This window comes from Saccoglossus kowalevskii, chromosome 19, assembly GCF_978046115.1.
Source record: "Saccoglossus kowalevskii chromosome 19, keSacKowa6.1, whole genome shotgun sequence".
In the NCBI taxonomy this organism is placed as follows: domain Eukaryota; kingdom Metazoa; phylum Hemichordata; class Enteropneusta; family Harrimaniidae; genus Saccoglossus; species Saccoglossus kowalevskii.
This window is the reverse complement of record NC_140659.1, coordinates 16,334,985-16,351,612: the sequence shown is the minus strand read 5'-3', so window position 1 is coordinate 16,351,612 and position 16,628 is coordinate 16,334,985. Positions and strand designations below refer to the sequence as shown.

General features: G+C 35.3%; 1 protein-coding gene across 7 annotated transcripts in view; it reads right to left on the bottom strand.

Annotated features, from left to right (window-relative positions):
* The window catches only part of LOC100371246 (uncharacterized), a 146,326-nt gene that overhangs the window by 76,212 nt on the left and 53,486 nt on the right, over nt 1-16,628 (bottom strand). For 2 of the 7 annotated variants that reach the window (XM_085493949.1, XM_085493951.1), the window contains exon 4: nt 6,056-6,124. In XM_085493949.1, the coding sequence (XP_085350075.1) occupies nt 6,056-6,124 (69 nt within the window). Of the gene's footprint in view, nt 1-1,402; nt 1,604-6,055; nt 6,125-7,285; nt 7,378-13,081; nt 13,283-14,006; nt 14,250-16,628 lie in introns of those variants that run through there. The other 5 variants (XM_085493946.1, XM_085493947.1, XM_085493950.1 and 2 more) reach the window with 5 other exon arrangements.

The following is a 16,628-nucleotide window of genomic DNA, read 5'->3' as shown; positions in this document are numbered from 1 at the left end:
ATGAAATGAAGCACTAAAACCAATTCCATAAGAAGTCAATGGGTGGAAATGGGTCATGTGCAGAGCTGAACAGAAAGCTATGAAATGAAGCACTAAAACCAATTCCATAAGAAGTCAATGGGTGGAAATGGGCCATGTGCAGAGCTGAACAGAAAGCTATGAAATGAAGCACTAAAACCAATCCCATAAGAAGTCAATGGGTGGAAATGGGTCATGTGCAGAGCTGAACAGAAAGCTATGAAATGAAGCACTGAAACCAATCCCATAAGCAGTCAATGGGTGGAAATGGGCCATGTGCAGAGCTGAACAGAAAGCTATGAAATGAAGCACTAAAACCAATCCCATAAGCAGTCAATGGGTGGAAATGGGTCATGTGCAGAGCTGAACAGAAGGCTATGAAATCAAGCACTGAAACCAATCCCATAAGCAGTCAATGGGTGGAAATGGGTCATGTGCAGAGCTGAACAGAAAGCTATGAAATCAAGCACTGAAACCAATCCCATAAGCAGTCAATGGGTGGAAATGGGCCATGTGCAGGGCTGAACAGAAAGCTATGAAATGAAGCACTAAAACGAATTCCATAAGCAGTCAATGGGTGGAAATGGGCCATGTGCAGAGCTGAACAGAAAGCTATGAAATCAAGCACTGAAACCAATCCCATAAGCAGTCGACAGGTGGAAATTAGTCATGTGCAGGGCTGAACAGAATGCTATGAAATGAAGCACTAAAATCAATCCCATAAGCAGTCGACAGGTGGAAATGGGTCATGCACAGGGCTGAACACAAGCTATGAAATCAAGCACTAAAACCAATTCCATAAGCAGTCAATGGGCGGAAATGGGTAATGTGCAGGGCTGAACAGAATGCTATGAAATGAAGCACTAAAACCAATCCCATAAGCAGTCGACAGGTGGAAATGGGTCATGCACAGGGCTGAACAGAAGCTATGAAATCAAGCACTAAAACCAATTCCATAAGCAGTCGACAGGTGGAAATTAATCATGTGCAGGGCTGAACAGAATGCTATGAAATGAAGCACTAAAACCAATCCCATAAGCAGTCGACAGGTGGAAATGGGTCATGCACAGGGCTGAACAGAAGCTATGAAATCAAGCACTAAAACCAATTCCATAAGCAGTCAATGGGTGGAAATGGGCCATGTGCAGAGCTGAACAGAAGCTATGAAATGAAGCACTAAAACCAATTCCATAAGCAGTCAATGGGCGGAAATGGGTAATGTGCAGGGCTGAACAGAATGCTATGAAATGAAGCACTAAAACCAATCCCATAAGCAGTCGACAGGTGGAAATGGGTCATGCGCAGGGCTGAACAGAAGCTAAGAAATGAAGCAGTGAAAACAGCTATTGTGCTACGGCAATGTACTACAGTCTATCGCACTCACCAGGTTTTGACGTGGATGTTGAATTAATAGTGACTGGCGTAACAGAGTAATTTGTATCATTGTGAGTTTTTGGTGGGGGTGCTGGAGGTGAGGGTGAAGAAGTTTGCACCCAAGTGGGTGAAGTCGGGTCTCTGTATGTGTTCTGTGCTGGTACCGAGGATGGATTAATTTTAGCAAGCACTGCAGCCTCATCTGTCATGTCTGGTGAAATAAAGTGAAACATTGACAAATTATAAAATAAATAAAATAAAAATAATTTGATGAATCAGCATATGACACAGTGTGAATAAGATGCATGCAGACAAGTAGCAATGGAGATTTTTGAGCTTCATGCAACTTTCCTACAAGTTATGTAAATATCGGTAAGCACTATCAACTAGAGATGACTAGGGTCAAACATCTGGAGATCAGGGTCCAACATCAGGATCTGGCATCCAGGGACCTGGTTCAGTCATCTTGGGACCAGGTTCTGTCATCCAGGGACCAGGATCCGTCATCTAGGGACCAGGATCCCACATCTAGGAACCAGAATCTGTCATCTAGGGACCAGGATATGGCATCTAGGGACCAGGATCTGGGGTCAGGGTCTGGGAACAGGATCTGGCATCCGGGGATGAGGATCTGGCATCTAGGGGTCAAGATCTGGCCTCTAGAAATCAGGATCTGGCATCTAGGAACCAGGATCTGGCATCTGGGATCTAGGATCTGGCATTCAACACCTGGCATCTGGAGACCAGTGTCCAATATTTAGAGAGTTTGTCATCTTAGGACCAGTGAACAATGGGAACGTGTAGCAGTCATCCAAAGCAACTTGTGACCATTTTATTTGTAAAGTACACTCTAAAACCTTGATGATCTTGATGCTTATTAAGCTGATGTGATGGAGCAAATACTCCTAGATGCATCCATAATATGTCAAGTCATATATTAACACATCACTCTCATGCATGTAAATTTCACCAACGTCACTGATTCTAAGTGAAATTTTTACTACCAGTACTACACAATTTTGGGAAATCAGCAAAATTTGTCTTTCACTAAATTATTAAACCGGTTCACATTAGTAGTGATAAAGGAGAAAGGTGCATAGTTTTGCTTATTGATTCATACTTTCTAATTCATGTAATACTGAGACCAAGTTAACTAAGTGGTGAACATTTTTTGACCAACAATTGTATTGAAATAATGCTCATTTGATCAAAATTAACCATAAAATGGTTATTTCAAAATACGCAATGATGCACCACAATTTTGGTGAGAAATAATATAGCGATCAAAGGGTTAATCATGAAAAGAACAAAGTTCAATCTGTAATTAATTCCATCAGTTTAGCAGGTTAAAAAGTTCATAGGAATTTATCCTCTACAAGATTAATTCTTCAAGACGTTACACCTGATTGGTTATGCAATCATGATCATAATTACTTGAACCAATCAGAATATCTAATACATATGCAAACTATAAACTTGACTGGACAGATTTTATGACCCGAGTTACTGGTTGAAACTGCATCTGATAAATAATTAACAGGAGATTTCTTTGACTTTCTAAGAACAATTCAATCCAAAAATGGTTGTGACATCGTAACATCACAAGTTCTAATTAATATTCATGAGAGTTAGTTTAACATCATCCAATCAGCAAGTGCTTTAGTTTGAAAAAGTGGGCGGTAACAGCTGCTACAAATGTATGTCATGTAAAGGCATGGGCATAGACAACTTGGAGCTCCTGAGCAAATAACTAACTACTGTAGAATACTTTATTTTCGCTTGGGATCTATTTTCGCTGAAGGATGATTCCGTGAAAATAAAATCCAGCGAATATACTTTTTTTTCCTATGTTTCACATTAAACTCATCAAAAATCAGTGAAAATAAATTCCATATAAAACACTCAAAATGCCTTTTCAGCGAAAATTAATTCCAGCGAAAATAAAGTATTCCACAGTATTACATATTTGAATAAAAGCTGATGAATAGTATTTACATATTTTTAACTAGTTATAGCTATCTGCCTTTTACTGTACTGTGGCAATCAGTTATTTATGTAAAGCGGCCACACCACACCACACCACACAAAGCCAACCACACAATACAAACATGCAGTGCAAACTTGACATTAGATTACAGGCATGGGATGGAGGAGGAACACGTTCAGGATAGATTATCACATGCAGAACACAATACCTCTCTTGTCCCACATTGCATGCTGTCGCCGACGCAACTCAAAAAGATCGGCTCCTCTTGACAATGGTAATCCATTACGAAAGTCTGAAAATCATGACACGAACATGACAGCATGCGTGCAGTGATATTAAAATACAAATAAACAATAACAAGCAGGGCGGGAAGGAGGGAGGGGAGGGAGGGGAGGGGAGGGAAGAGGAGGGGTGTGGTTGCACTGGATGGGTTGTGCAATAGTGAACATGCGAGTATTAAACATTTATGTGAAAACATTCTTGCAGCTTGCTTTACAATTATATTTGATTCGTCGGCTTTACGTCATTGCAGTTGTAACCGTCTACTCTGAAACTCGTTGTACAGTTTTGTTTATTGCACAAATGAGTATGGCGAGTCCCATACAACAACAGGTATGCAGATATAGTATCAAATCTTAGAGCAGCTAAAACGCCAGTCTATATATATAGACAAGCTTGACACACAAATTTGACAAAACCTATTTATTTCCTTTCTAAACCTTCTCACCACCAGTTCCCCCTTTTGATCACAAATTCACAAAATAGTCTGCACTTTCCATCAGAAGAATGAGACAAAAATAGCCTAATTTTTTGAGTAAAAACTGAAAATTGACTCAAATTTTGACTGTCGGCTCCAAAATTAGGGTTCATTTCAAGAAATATTGAAAAATATAAGAAAATATTATAGATAAATTTGTGCGCGAAAATCTGGTGATGAAAAACTTAAGGATGACTATAGCTGCCTGCTAACGCTGTTCATTCCATCCATGGAAGCTTTCAGCAGACATTGTATTCTAATAGATGGTATACAAGATACTATTTACACTTTATTGTTCTTTCACATCAATATCATAGAGTGGATTCGCGTGCAATAAAGATATACACATGTATATATATATATATATATATATATTACTACCGTTTGCAACCAAACAATCATCACGTTCTAATACACATATCATTGAATTAGCCAAGCAACGCATATGATTTTAATAGGTAAAAACCAACCATGATGGAGATACATTGTTTGACACTGGATCCCTTCAAACATTAAAGCGCGGTAGTCTTCGCGCTTGACATTTTCGACATTTGTGTTGATAAACATTGATTTTCCCACAATCCAATGCGCTCTTCAAATGGAAATCACAAGTATGAGGTTTGACCTGGGCGCGACTTGCACTGATTACCGCCGGTGACTCCTTCGATACCTACCAATCACATGAAAATTACCTCGTTAAAGCTTGGAAACGTGTCAGTTCGTACTCGTTGATCTGCGAACAGTCAAAGTCGCCATCTTTGTTTATATGAGACCCGACGACTACCGCGCTTTAAACAACTGTCTTGGGACAATTTAATTTTCATCTCAGGAATTGTTGTGATTAGAAGATTTATAAAACTTGTGTGTGATAATATTTTGTGAAAGACGTGTCTCTTATTCTTTGCTTAACCCCCTCCCCCCTCCCAGTAAAATTTTCAACTACAAGATTTCTTAATTTTCACTGAAATTCGCAAACATTTGTAAAATTATAGCAGTTTACAGTCTGTTGTACATATTTCAATTGAAATCGCTTTTATGCGACAATTATTCACTTGCATATTTGCTCTATTAGAAGCACATCTCAAATAGAAATGCACATGAACCAAAAATTGCATTTTCAGGATGTTGAATCTTGACTTGTCTTATCATAGAAAAACTTTTAATAGAGCAAATATGATATTTCAAATTGTACGTATCAAACCATTGTCATCAAACATGGCACATGTATGGAGTCAAGATTATAATTTCCTGTTATATACATTAATAAAAAATGTCTTAGGAAACCTTTATTTAGTTATTCTATTCTGCTTTCATACCTTTATTTTTTTCTAAATATTGCATAAACAGTAAACATAATCCACCACATGAAGTAACAGAACTTGAATGTCAGAGATCAGAGGACACCCAATTTCAAGACAAATTTTGAAAAAAAATGCCTTGGCATAAAAGAATAGTATAGAGAAAATCTGTATTTCTTGAAGGGTACCGAGGCAAACTCCTTGGACAACGAGGCAATTACACTCAATGGCTTTGTCAAGTTCAAACCCTGCAGTGATTAAAATACATTTAGAAGAAAGGACTTACAAAATTTTTCCTTACATAACATATCATCTTTTAAATTATGCACTTTAATAAGACTCATACAGATCACAATCTCAATATTTCAAAGTTAATGTGCTCACAAAAAAAGTTTACGACGATAACAAGGACGGGAGCGCACATTTTCCTTCAGACATCATTTCCTACAGCCATACAGGAAAGGACAAATTGTCAGCTATCAGAGGAACTTGGCTATCACTGGGAAACAATTTATTATTAGTATTATTCTCTGACCACATTGTCTGACTATAGTCCAGTGTATAGTCACTTGTATTATTAGTGAAAGGATGTAATGATTAATTGATGCTCAATAACTTTACCTGATGTGGACATCTCAGTTGAGTTATTAAAAGTACATGATTCAGGTTGCTGTTGTCTTCGAGACGAGTCTGAGAAGCAAACAGTAATGAAATTATGAGCATTTTAGATAATGCAGCATTTGAATGATGAATCTTAAAAGAGAAATACTTGTACTAAACAACATGTTACCCTACAACCTTCCCTGGATAAACACACAAATCTCAGGCAACAGTGAGGTTAAATCAGATCCTAGTTGATGCACTGTAGATGTAGAATTGGTTGGTACAATTCTCAATCATTTTTCACTTTACTAATAAGCGTCATGAGATGGGTAGTAAATTTACGGTAAACTTATTGCCACTTAGCAACAAAAGATGATGATTCTCACAGTCTGCTCGCATCCAATTAGGTCTATTTTGCCCAGCAGATGATCATCTGATGACTGACTACCTTGTACCTTCACGGTTGAGTGATGCATTATGGTACAAAATAAAACTCAGGAATGGGGTAAACCAAAATACTATAATGACTATCAGTAGGTTGTAATTTTATAGTAAACATCAAGAAATGTTTCTCAGTTACTGATGTTTTTCAAATATTCAAATAACTACAGAAATATTAAACTTGTTTGGCAGTGTCAATTTTCTGACATTTTCGATCAACAAAATTATTCAAATGATATTGAATTACAGTGTTATGAATAAAATATACAGTGAATTTTGTCTTAACACATCGCACATCGGGTTTTTCCCAATTTTGGCTATCTGAGGATACTTTGAATAGACAATGTGTTAAATTATCATACCATGTATGTACTGACATAAACAGAAGAGGAACTCACAGATTACAAACTAAAAGTATTAGTTCGTATAATAATCTCACGTCATTTAACTCTTATGATATGAACATGTGTACTTCCCATATCCGCACGGTCAGTACACAAATATTACAAATCCTTGACATACCAGATATTTCCACGGGAACAGATATAAATTTTTTACTCTAAATGTCAATGATGGTGTCTCAATTCTTTGAGTCATCGTGACAACTCTTGATGTACTAAAGTTCTAGCAATGGTGACACAGTTAAAACCGCTGGAATTTCAGTAACTACAACACGGAGAAATTTTCTCTCTAACTAGCACAGCAAAACCCACAAGACAGCTGAATATCAGTAACCCAAGATATTTAAACTCAGATAGAAATATCTGATTGTTGTTGGAAATATTAAAAAATCAAGAAAATACAGACCAAATGCTGCACAATTCTGCTAGATCCTCTGTCACTACGAATATAACATTTATCGGTGCAGACCCTCTGAACTTTTCGTAAGCACCCAACCGTTAGCAAAACATATTAAATTTCTTATCGATGTCACATTCCTGTGTCATTGCAGCAAAAATTGTCGGTTTAAAGTTTTTCAATTACAAGGATTGTAGCGTTTAAGATTCTGGTTTTTATTTTCATGGACTTTAATGAGTTGTGTCCTTCTTAACTTCCCACTGATAAATCTCCCCAACAACCATTTTATTTTTCAACAGATGGTTAGGTAATTATAACGGGTCGTCAAGATATGGCAAGCTCTTGAAATAGGAATAAGATAAACCCCTCCCACTCCCCCAAATTCAGTATTATTTGCTTTATTAGCACATGCACTAATGTTAATAGGTGAGTTTCTGCTATCCGCGAGAACTCTCATCATGTGTGAAAGGCGCTGGCTGATCAAACGTCTGCTGCAAAAACTGAATGATTTGATTTTGAGCTTGAATTACTATTTTTATTGTTCAGCGTCAAAATGTCAATCTTATAGAAAGAAATGTGTATAGAACATTATTAAAGGGGAACCGCTCAATCCCAGGGATTGCACCAAAGAATCATGGGACACTATTGTTTATGTTGTTTACAATGTTAATCTATCTTTTGTTATCCATTGTTATTTTAATCCAGAAAGTAAATTTATTGTGAGATTAGGCTCAACTGGAAGGTGCCCCTTTAAGTGTGGAAATAACCCCCCCAAAAATTGAATCCTGCACGATGTTTCGTTGCCAGTATGAACTTCTTTGTTCTGTTTTTATGTTTGATTTCAGGCGTAACGCGAGATCTCACAGTGAACAGACAATGGTCTAATATAGAGGAGTTTTTATGGTCAAAATAAGTAATGTTTTAATAATTCTGCATACAATAAATACAATCTATTGGAGATGGAGATGTGCTTTTAAAAAAACAAAAATAGAAACTGTGATTTCTATTAAAATGCTACAATGCAACAGAGGGGATGCGGTTTTTGTTAGAGCATCTACACATATGAGATTGTGATTTTTTGTTTCTAAATTTTTCAAAAAGAATCAATGCGACTTCTTATACAGATTTTACGGTAGTATTTAGAAATTTTGAAAACGAATGAATTAGTTCACTTTGTTTCATCAACTGCATCAAAAAAAAGGTCAAGACAGACAGCATTTTCATTGAAGAACTAATCATGTAGTATTAAGACATATTACAAATCGTGCATAATTAGGTTGCTAATGGTTTCGCTAGAAAAAAAATGTTATGGTTATGGTTATTATTATTTTTCGGCATTTTCACAATAAATTTTTGGGCAAAACAAGGTGATCTCATATTGAAAACACCAATTGTATTGAAGTAAATTTGATAGTCACCACCCTGAATTAAAGAGACAGAGATTACTGTATAATTGAAGTAATAGCATTCTCAAATTTCTGCAAAATATCTTATTTCACTTTAAGCTGAAAGCTAATTGCCAAAAAGAGTACTGAATGTGTCAGACAAACATCTTCCTTGGGCAATGAACATTAAAATTTGAGAGAACAACGTGACTCATTAATCAATTTGCCCTAAACTAGTAAACATTCTAAGCCAGTTGGAAGGTGTTTATTTCAAATATACTATAGGGGTTGAAACATGATATGGGTTTTACTGAGCAGAGGTTAAACATCATCCACTCTATAAACAGTCTGATCAGGGTGTTATTACAACACGTAATTTCACAGTAACATGGGATTATATTCATGTTAGATTACCTGTGACGGATTAGCTTACTAAAAACCATGTGCATTCATTACCTTACACAGGAAGTAATATAACTTGAGACGTTGATGAACTATTTTCACTAATGTGAGGTGGAATATTTTTATAATTCATGATTCATCTATTTTCCTCTTTGACTAATAATCGGAATAAACATCCAGTGCATGACTGACATTTCTTGATAATTTAATTAAATAATTCATGAATGCCCAAAGTTTTTAAATAACATAACGAGTTTTCCAACAGAAGTTTTTTTTTTTAATTTTTTGAGTCAAACTCCAGAGGGCGCCAAACACATTTTTTTTTTAGTTACATATGGATATAATAGCTTTTAGAGGGGTGGGTGGATCCTATTAAATATGTACAGCGGTATACTGTAAAATGACTAATTTTCACTGGGTTTAAATTTCACTCATTTACCATTTCAGGCATATTCGGTGGGTTTTAAATTCACGGTTTCGTCATTTAGATATTGTGTTCTATGCTACATTTTACATATTCACTGGGTTTTAATTTAGCGCATTTTCCAGTCAGCGAAATAAGCTAAATTAAAACCCAGTGAATAATTACCCCCTTTACAGTATAAACATCAATGGCTTTAATCTGTATCCACAGTAACTCAAAGTCTAGCTCAGCCAGTATAAAGCTCAGGTTGCGGAAATGGGAAGTATAAAAGCATGCCACCCTTATCAGGCTATTTTAATACTAGTGGCCTACCCAAACCAGCAAAATGAACCAGTACATACCAAGATATGGAATGAATATGGTCAGACACTCCTTTCTGATAATACGATTAGAAATACGAGACAAGTGAATTTGTTTGAATGGACCACAAATCAAGGCAATAAATAAAGTCTGGTACTGTAGATGCTCCAGACCACACTAGTTGTATTGATGCATACGCCTGCTTTGCCATATGAGATATGTGTTTTATAGACTGGTTAGCTAGCGCAGTGCAATGTAACTGGCAGTGGTCAAGTGGTATATCTATATAACAGCAACGCATCGTATCTTAATTTGCATTCCTAACCCACTTTCTGGCAAGTTTGTTGTTAGTAGTTTTGTTAAGTTTAGTTTAGTTTTTTTATACGAGTGTATCTTCTTTTTTTCTATTCTGAATGTTTCTAACACGGAATGACAACCATGCTTTATTGTACTTAGATCTATGTCCATTTTTAGGAAACGACTTCAATAAAGACTATTACTTACTTACATACACTAGTGCTATTGGTGACTAACAACATTTCTTTACATGTTTTTTACATGTAGTTGCAAGAATTTGATATATAGCAAATTGGACCAAGAAAAACTACATAAATTTAGTTGATGTGAAAATTTGTATTTAATTTGGTGATGGAAATAATTATAGACTAAAAGTGATATTATCTACACTGATATATGTGTAACAATGTCTTGAGTGAAAGATACCAGTCACCTTTTCAAACGCGATTATGCAGCAAATATATGTACATTTGTGTCATTAAAATGGAAATAAAACACATTATACCATATTTGCTTCATTGGAAGCACATGCACTTGTGTAAATTACTGAATGATTCACTATACAGTAAATATGATTTTTGGTTTATATGCATTCCTTTTGGACATGCACTTCTAATAGAGTAAATACAGTATTTGCTCCATTAAATGTGCATCTCCAGTACAGGCATACAAAGCCACAAAGCTTAGTCTTGCAGGTGTAGAAGCATAACAAGACCTACACTGACATCTGTTGTATCATTTACGTAACTGTAAGCGTCTATCAGAGTGAATGCAACTATCAACATGTTTCAAATAGAGAAAATACTGTAAAATACTATATCCTCACTTAGAAATTATTTTCGATATATCCACTGAAGGTATGATTCAGTGAAAGCAAAATCCGACGAAAATACTTTTTTTTCTTTATTTTACATTCAACTTGTCAAAAATCCGTGAAAATAAACTCCATACAAAACACCAAATCTTTTCAGCGAAAATTAATTTCAGCTAAAATAAAGTATTTTACAGTACAGCATTCATAAATTACACTATTCTTTTTCCATCTGGATGCAGTTAAACAGCTGCCCATGGTTTCCTATGTTAAAGTGATGTCATGCAGTTAGTCAAGGCAACAAATAAACACATCTGCATTCCTGAGTCTTCCTATATCTGCTGTTGATAGTGTTAGTAAATATAAATTACTACCTGCAACCCTAAATTCAGTCATTGACAAATTTAGAATTTTATTTCAAATGACAGGTTGGACATCAAACTATGAGAGATCTTAGGGAATTCAAATAAAAAATCAAATCCATTTAATTTCTTATTATAATCAGGTTTAAAAAATTTTTCACATACATGTACTGATCCAATACTGTAAAAGAATTATTTTCACTGAATTTTAAATAATGTAATTTCAAAATTTTGATATACAATGTAATGAATATATTCACTGGGTTTTAAATTTATAGATTTATGTTGATTTTTTTGTAATTTTTCTCAACATTTAATGTACATGTGATGATTAAAGTCTTCAGAATGACCACAATATGGTGTTTATGAAATAAATCATTTTAATTTGGAAATAAATTGCAATATAGAGAGGGGTCATTGGCATCTTGTTTCTACGCTTGTTTAATGAATCTGCCACGTTTATTGCTAAAACCAAATAACACAATATAATTAACCCACCCACTGATCTCTCATAGTAGATTAATAAAGGGTTAATTAAGGTATGCCTTAAATAAAATCAACCTGTAGGAAAATGTAAAACATTGAATGTTGGTATTTGTCAATGACTAGAGTTAATGACAGATGCACTGTTATCTGCAAGTAAAATGATGCATGCATTAGTAATAGGGATGATGTCTACAAGCTGAGAAGGGGAGGGGGGTAGCCAGATACTAAGTACACTGAACTCAAAGATATATAAACATTCTACCAGGGGTATGTACTTTATGTAAACACAGACAAAAATACACTCCTCTGTATATACTGGTAATGACTAACAGCAAAACTACATGTGGATCAGAGAAATATTCGTGGTATTACTTTGCAAATAGGAACTGTGATCAAATTAATATCACAGGTCTAGATCGAAGAAATATAGTTGGTGTTACTGCGGGAATGAGGACTGTGATCAAATTAATATCACGATGAGACATAAGAAAGAAATAATGACTTATTGTATTTCTTTTTCACTACAAAAGAATGTTTCGAAACGATTTTCCCCGTAAATTCAATTAATAGTTTCAGAACTACCGAATAAAAATCAATCACATGTTTTTCTACTTTTAATTGTTTGTTTTTTTACTTTTAATTGTGAATTTTCTTGGTGGTAGAATAACCAATAACTCAACTAAAAAAAGAGGTATACAAAATTGGTTTAGATGAGAAAATGTCAAAAACTTTCATGCCAAAAAGAAGTTATGCAGGTATGTCTCGGACAAATGAAAAGTTCACACACATCAGTGTATGTTTGACATTATCAGTATTGACAGTTGGAATGTTCATTTTGTATTATTTATTTATTTATTATCCATGCTACTGGAAAAAACCCAACTGTGAATAATTTGTATAACTAAACACATTCCAATATTCAAATTATAAGCTGTAAATATCGGAGTGTTCAGTGTTGTATCAGATAATCTGGCTATCAAATAATTGTTTAAGGTGTTTGTCTTATTCTATACAAAAATTACATTTTCAGCGAGTCTACAGATCTATAAAAAGTTCATCCAACTGATAAGGCCCAGCAAAAGAATTTCTTTATTTTTAAAATTTTTCAAATAATTGTGCTTTTATTTTTTTTTTTCAAAACAAATGTTATTTTCCAAAAGCTAGAAGCGACATAACATGAATTGTTTTGGACCTTATAGGAATGGTGAAGAGCACCCTCTAGAGGCAAGTTTTGGATTTCTTTTCAATTTCCTCTACTGGTGTAAAAGGTCAATTGAAGTCAATTGAGAACGTGGAGAACAAAACAAACACCTTAATGAGAAAAAAATTTTCAATTACCGCGGACTTTAGGCTTGTTGACTTCTGGCTGAAGCATTATGGTTGTTTTCACCACCTTAGATGAGGGAGAGGGAGGAGGGGGATACTGGTATTCTTGAGGGGGAGGGGGCACAGCGGGAGGTGGAGAGGTAATTGTTCTGTCATTATCATCCTTGGATACAGGCTTAAAGTTGATTGGTTGCCATGAACGGGAAGTAGATGCTGAATAAAGAGAAAAGATAATATATTAGAATTATAACAGAAAATATTCCCCTCATGTCTTCTACATGTATAAGTAATAAAACGATAAATTATAGCTTCAACAAAAACAAATTAGTTTTCAAAAAACTCAGTAGGTTACTTAAAAAGTTACGTTAATGATGTAGCTTGTTACCATGGCAACAGTCAGTCAGTCACGCTACACGTAAAAATGCAAATTTATATCTCACATCAAATAAAAAGAAAATATTTAGCTGAGAGCATTAAAGTAATTTATTGAAAAGATTAGGCGTTAGCAGATATATTTCCATTACTGTTCGTATAATGTATTGCTCCCAGAAAAGCCAAGATGGCCGACCACAACTGGACATTATGTTATGGGGCTTTGCTTCGTTCACTTGATTTCAGTTAAACTTTATATGTCTCGATGTGGTATTATGTTTCTAACATCGAAGAGTTGTCCAGCAGTACAAACGGAGTCACATGAAATAGATGATACGTTCACAAATATTTGCTGTTAAACGAGTCTAATCATTACTGTACAAAGATAACGAAAATGTTGTTATTACTGAAAAGTTAACAAAAAAAGAACTTTAGTGTCAGGAATATAAATAGTTTTATTTTTAACCTAATGTAGCATAATGAGATTGAAAAAAAAGCATTAAAAAAAAAAAAGCAGCAAACTCTTGAATTTGCAGGAAGCATTATGAGGAAAAAGATTACAAACCATCCAAACTATTAGATCTAGGTCTTATGGTCAGAGTGGTTTTCACTTTTTGTTGTTGTCGAGGTATAAACACCGAACTGTGCCCTCGTTTGTTGTCAGGACTGCTAGACCGAGGTGGAGGATGCGGAGGTCGAGAGTCGGTCTCTCTGATTAGTTTTATTACGTCAGATTTTGCATCAGACGGTTGATCTCCGGGTCGCTGTAAATGGCAAGTTGTGGAAGGAGCGTAACTAAGACTGGGAACTGAGAGGAGAAAATAAATGTAGTCGTTAGAAAGACAAAAACATTACAAAGATCAGATTGAGAGCAACATGCATCAACTTTAATCATGCGAGAGTATTCATTATTTTAACAAAGATATTCTAGTTGTTAACTGAGCATACCAAACTTTAACTATTAGTGAAGAAAAGTGGAAATTTATTGTTTTTGTTGACATATAGCAGAAAACAACAGAATACAAAACACACAGACAATAAACCCTTGACGATGAGTTCAAGCAACAAAGTTGATTTTCAAGGAAGTGAAGGAGACAAGCACACGAAAACTGCAATGTTTGAGCTATTTCAACACTGGTTCCCATGGGGAAATGATCGAGTCATATCTGAAAATATCATTTAGTGACACATAGTATGTTGTTATAAGATGGGTAATACTGATTAATTATTAGATTCTGAGGAATACTATTTACTTTCCATGAAACAATGCTTTAAATTTACATTGATTCCTAGGGAAGTTGTTCCCAGCATTTTTGAAGATTTTGATAAAATCATGATTTGTAAAAAATACTCCGAAGACTATGTTATATAACCAAACCTATAATTAAGTAGCATTTTAAAAACAAAATGGCGTGATACAATTTCCACCAGATTTAATAGGTTGTAATACCAGTGAACGACCTTAATTATAGGTATATATCTTAGTGGTCAAGATAAGGGTTATGGAAAGCAGTGGAACTCCCTGTCAAGCAGTGTGTGGGTTTGAATCCTACCACATACAGCAGTAAGAAGCATCTTTCACCCAAGAAAGAAACTTCTTGTGGGGCTGTACCCTCTCACAGCAGTTTCCACACATGAAAAGGTTTTGACAAGCACTACTGAGCTTCCTATCTCACCACTGTCAGTTTTTTCTTTCTGAGGCTGTTCCTCTCATAGTGGTGGTTTCCACACACAAAGCCTTGACAAGCACTACTGAGCTTTCTATCTCACCACTGTCAGTTTTTTCCTTCTGAGACTGTCTCATAGTGGTGGTTTCCACACACAAAGCCTTGACAAGCACTACTGAGCTTTCTATCACAGGTCTTAATGGTAGCTACCATTCACTGCCTCTCTATGTCAGTTTTACCCTTCTGAGGCTGTTCCCTCCCACAGCAGCTTCCACACATGAAAATGTCTTGACAAGCACTACTGAGCTTTTTATCTCAAGTTGTCAAATAAAGATTATTGTGATTTATATGATGTTAATAGAAAACATAATTCCTCAAAATACACTTCCCCAGTGATCCCACCTAGTTGCTTATCGGTGAAAACTTCTTCAAATTTTCTTTAATTTCAGTAATACAATAATTTAATTCATTCTGATTGGAAAATGAAAAAAGTTGTCTTGCTCAATACTGATGTTGAAACAAGGTTTCCAATGTTGACTGAAAAAGAGAATAACTAACGGTGTAACTATATCTCACTTTCTTATTGCAGACAAACAAACCTTTTTTTTTTCTTTTTTTTATAGTAACACAGATCAATGAGCAAAGAACCAAATTACATTTCTGGAAGGAGAGTAATTAAGTTCCAGTCTTCCTGCAGTAATGAGCTAGTCATTAATTGCGACAAGAACTATATGGACAAGAACAGCACACAGGACTGACAGTTTTATGTCCAATCCAACTGAATGCTATCCTTGAATCTAGAAATGCCACAAGCCTGGCAAGTAAGTAACTGATGAGTGGGCAGCTGTTAAGCCTACCATTTGGTGATAAGTGTAAATCTCTGAATGTCATTACATAATCACATCTGTAGCACTACAGCATATACCATATGATTGATGGCAGTATCACATGCCCCGACACATGTATCATAGATATTACATAGTCAATTTGACATGAGCTCTGTGTGCTTGATAAATCATTGCCTGACAACTTTGTGATATTATGCCAACAAACAAACTAACAACAAACAGTGAGGGTGGGGTGGGTGAACTAATTGTAATGTCAGGAAATGGAATATTACATCCAGAGGCTCGGTTTCGACTAAAGGTAACAATATTGTTTTTTATTTAATTCAGCCACCTTCAAAACCAATTATTTATTCATGGTACAATTCATGGCAGTATTACTGCTACTTTCAAGTTGATTACCAGCTTGTTCGAAGACTTGTCAAACAGGAAGAAGTTAACATTTTTTCAGATGCCTGTAGCAAATAGAAATACTATGACACAGACTTAAACAATACTTTTCCTGATATTTAATTTATCAAATTTAGAATTGTCACCCCCAACCCCCTGGTAATTCTACTGTGTAAAATCATTTGTCATCATCAGTTGTAATTACTTTTTGTAAACTGTTTTCATTTTGCTGTAAATTACCAAATTATACCTGTAATACCAAAACACCATTCATAAGGACAAAGC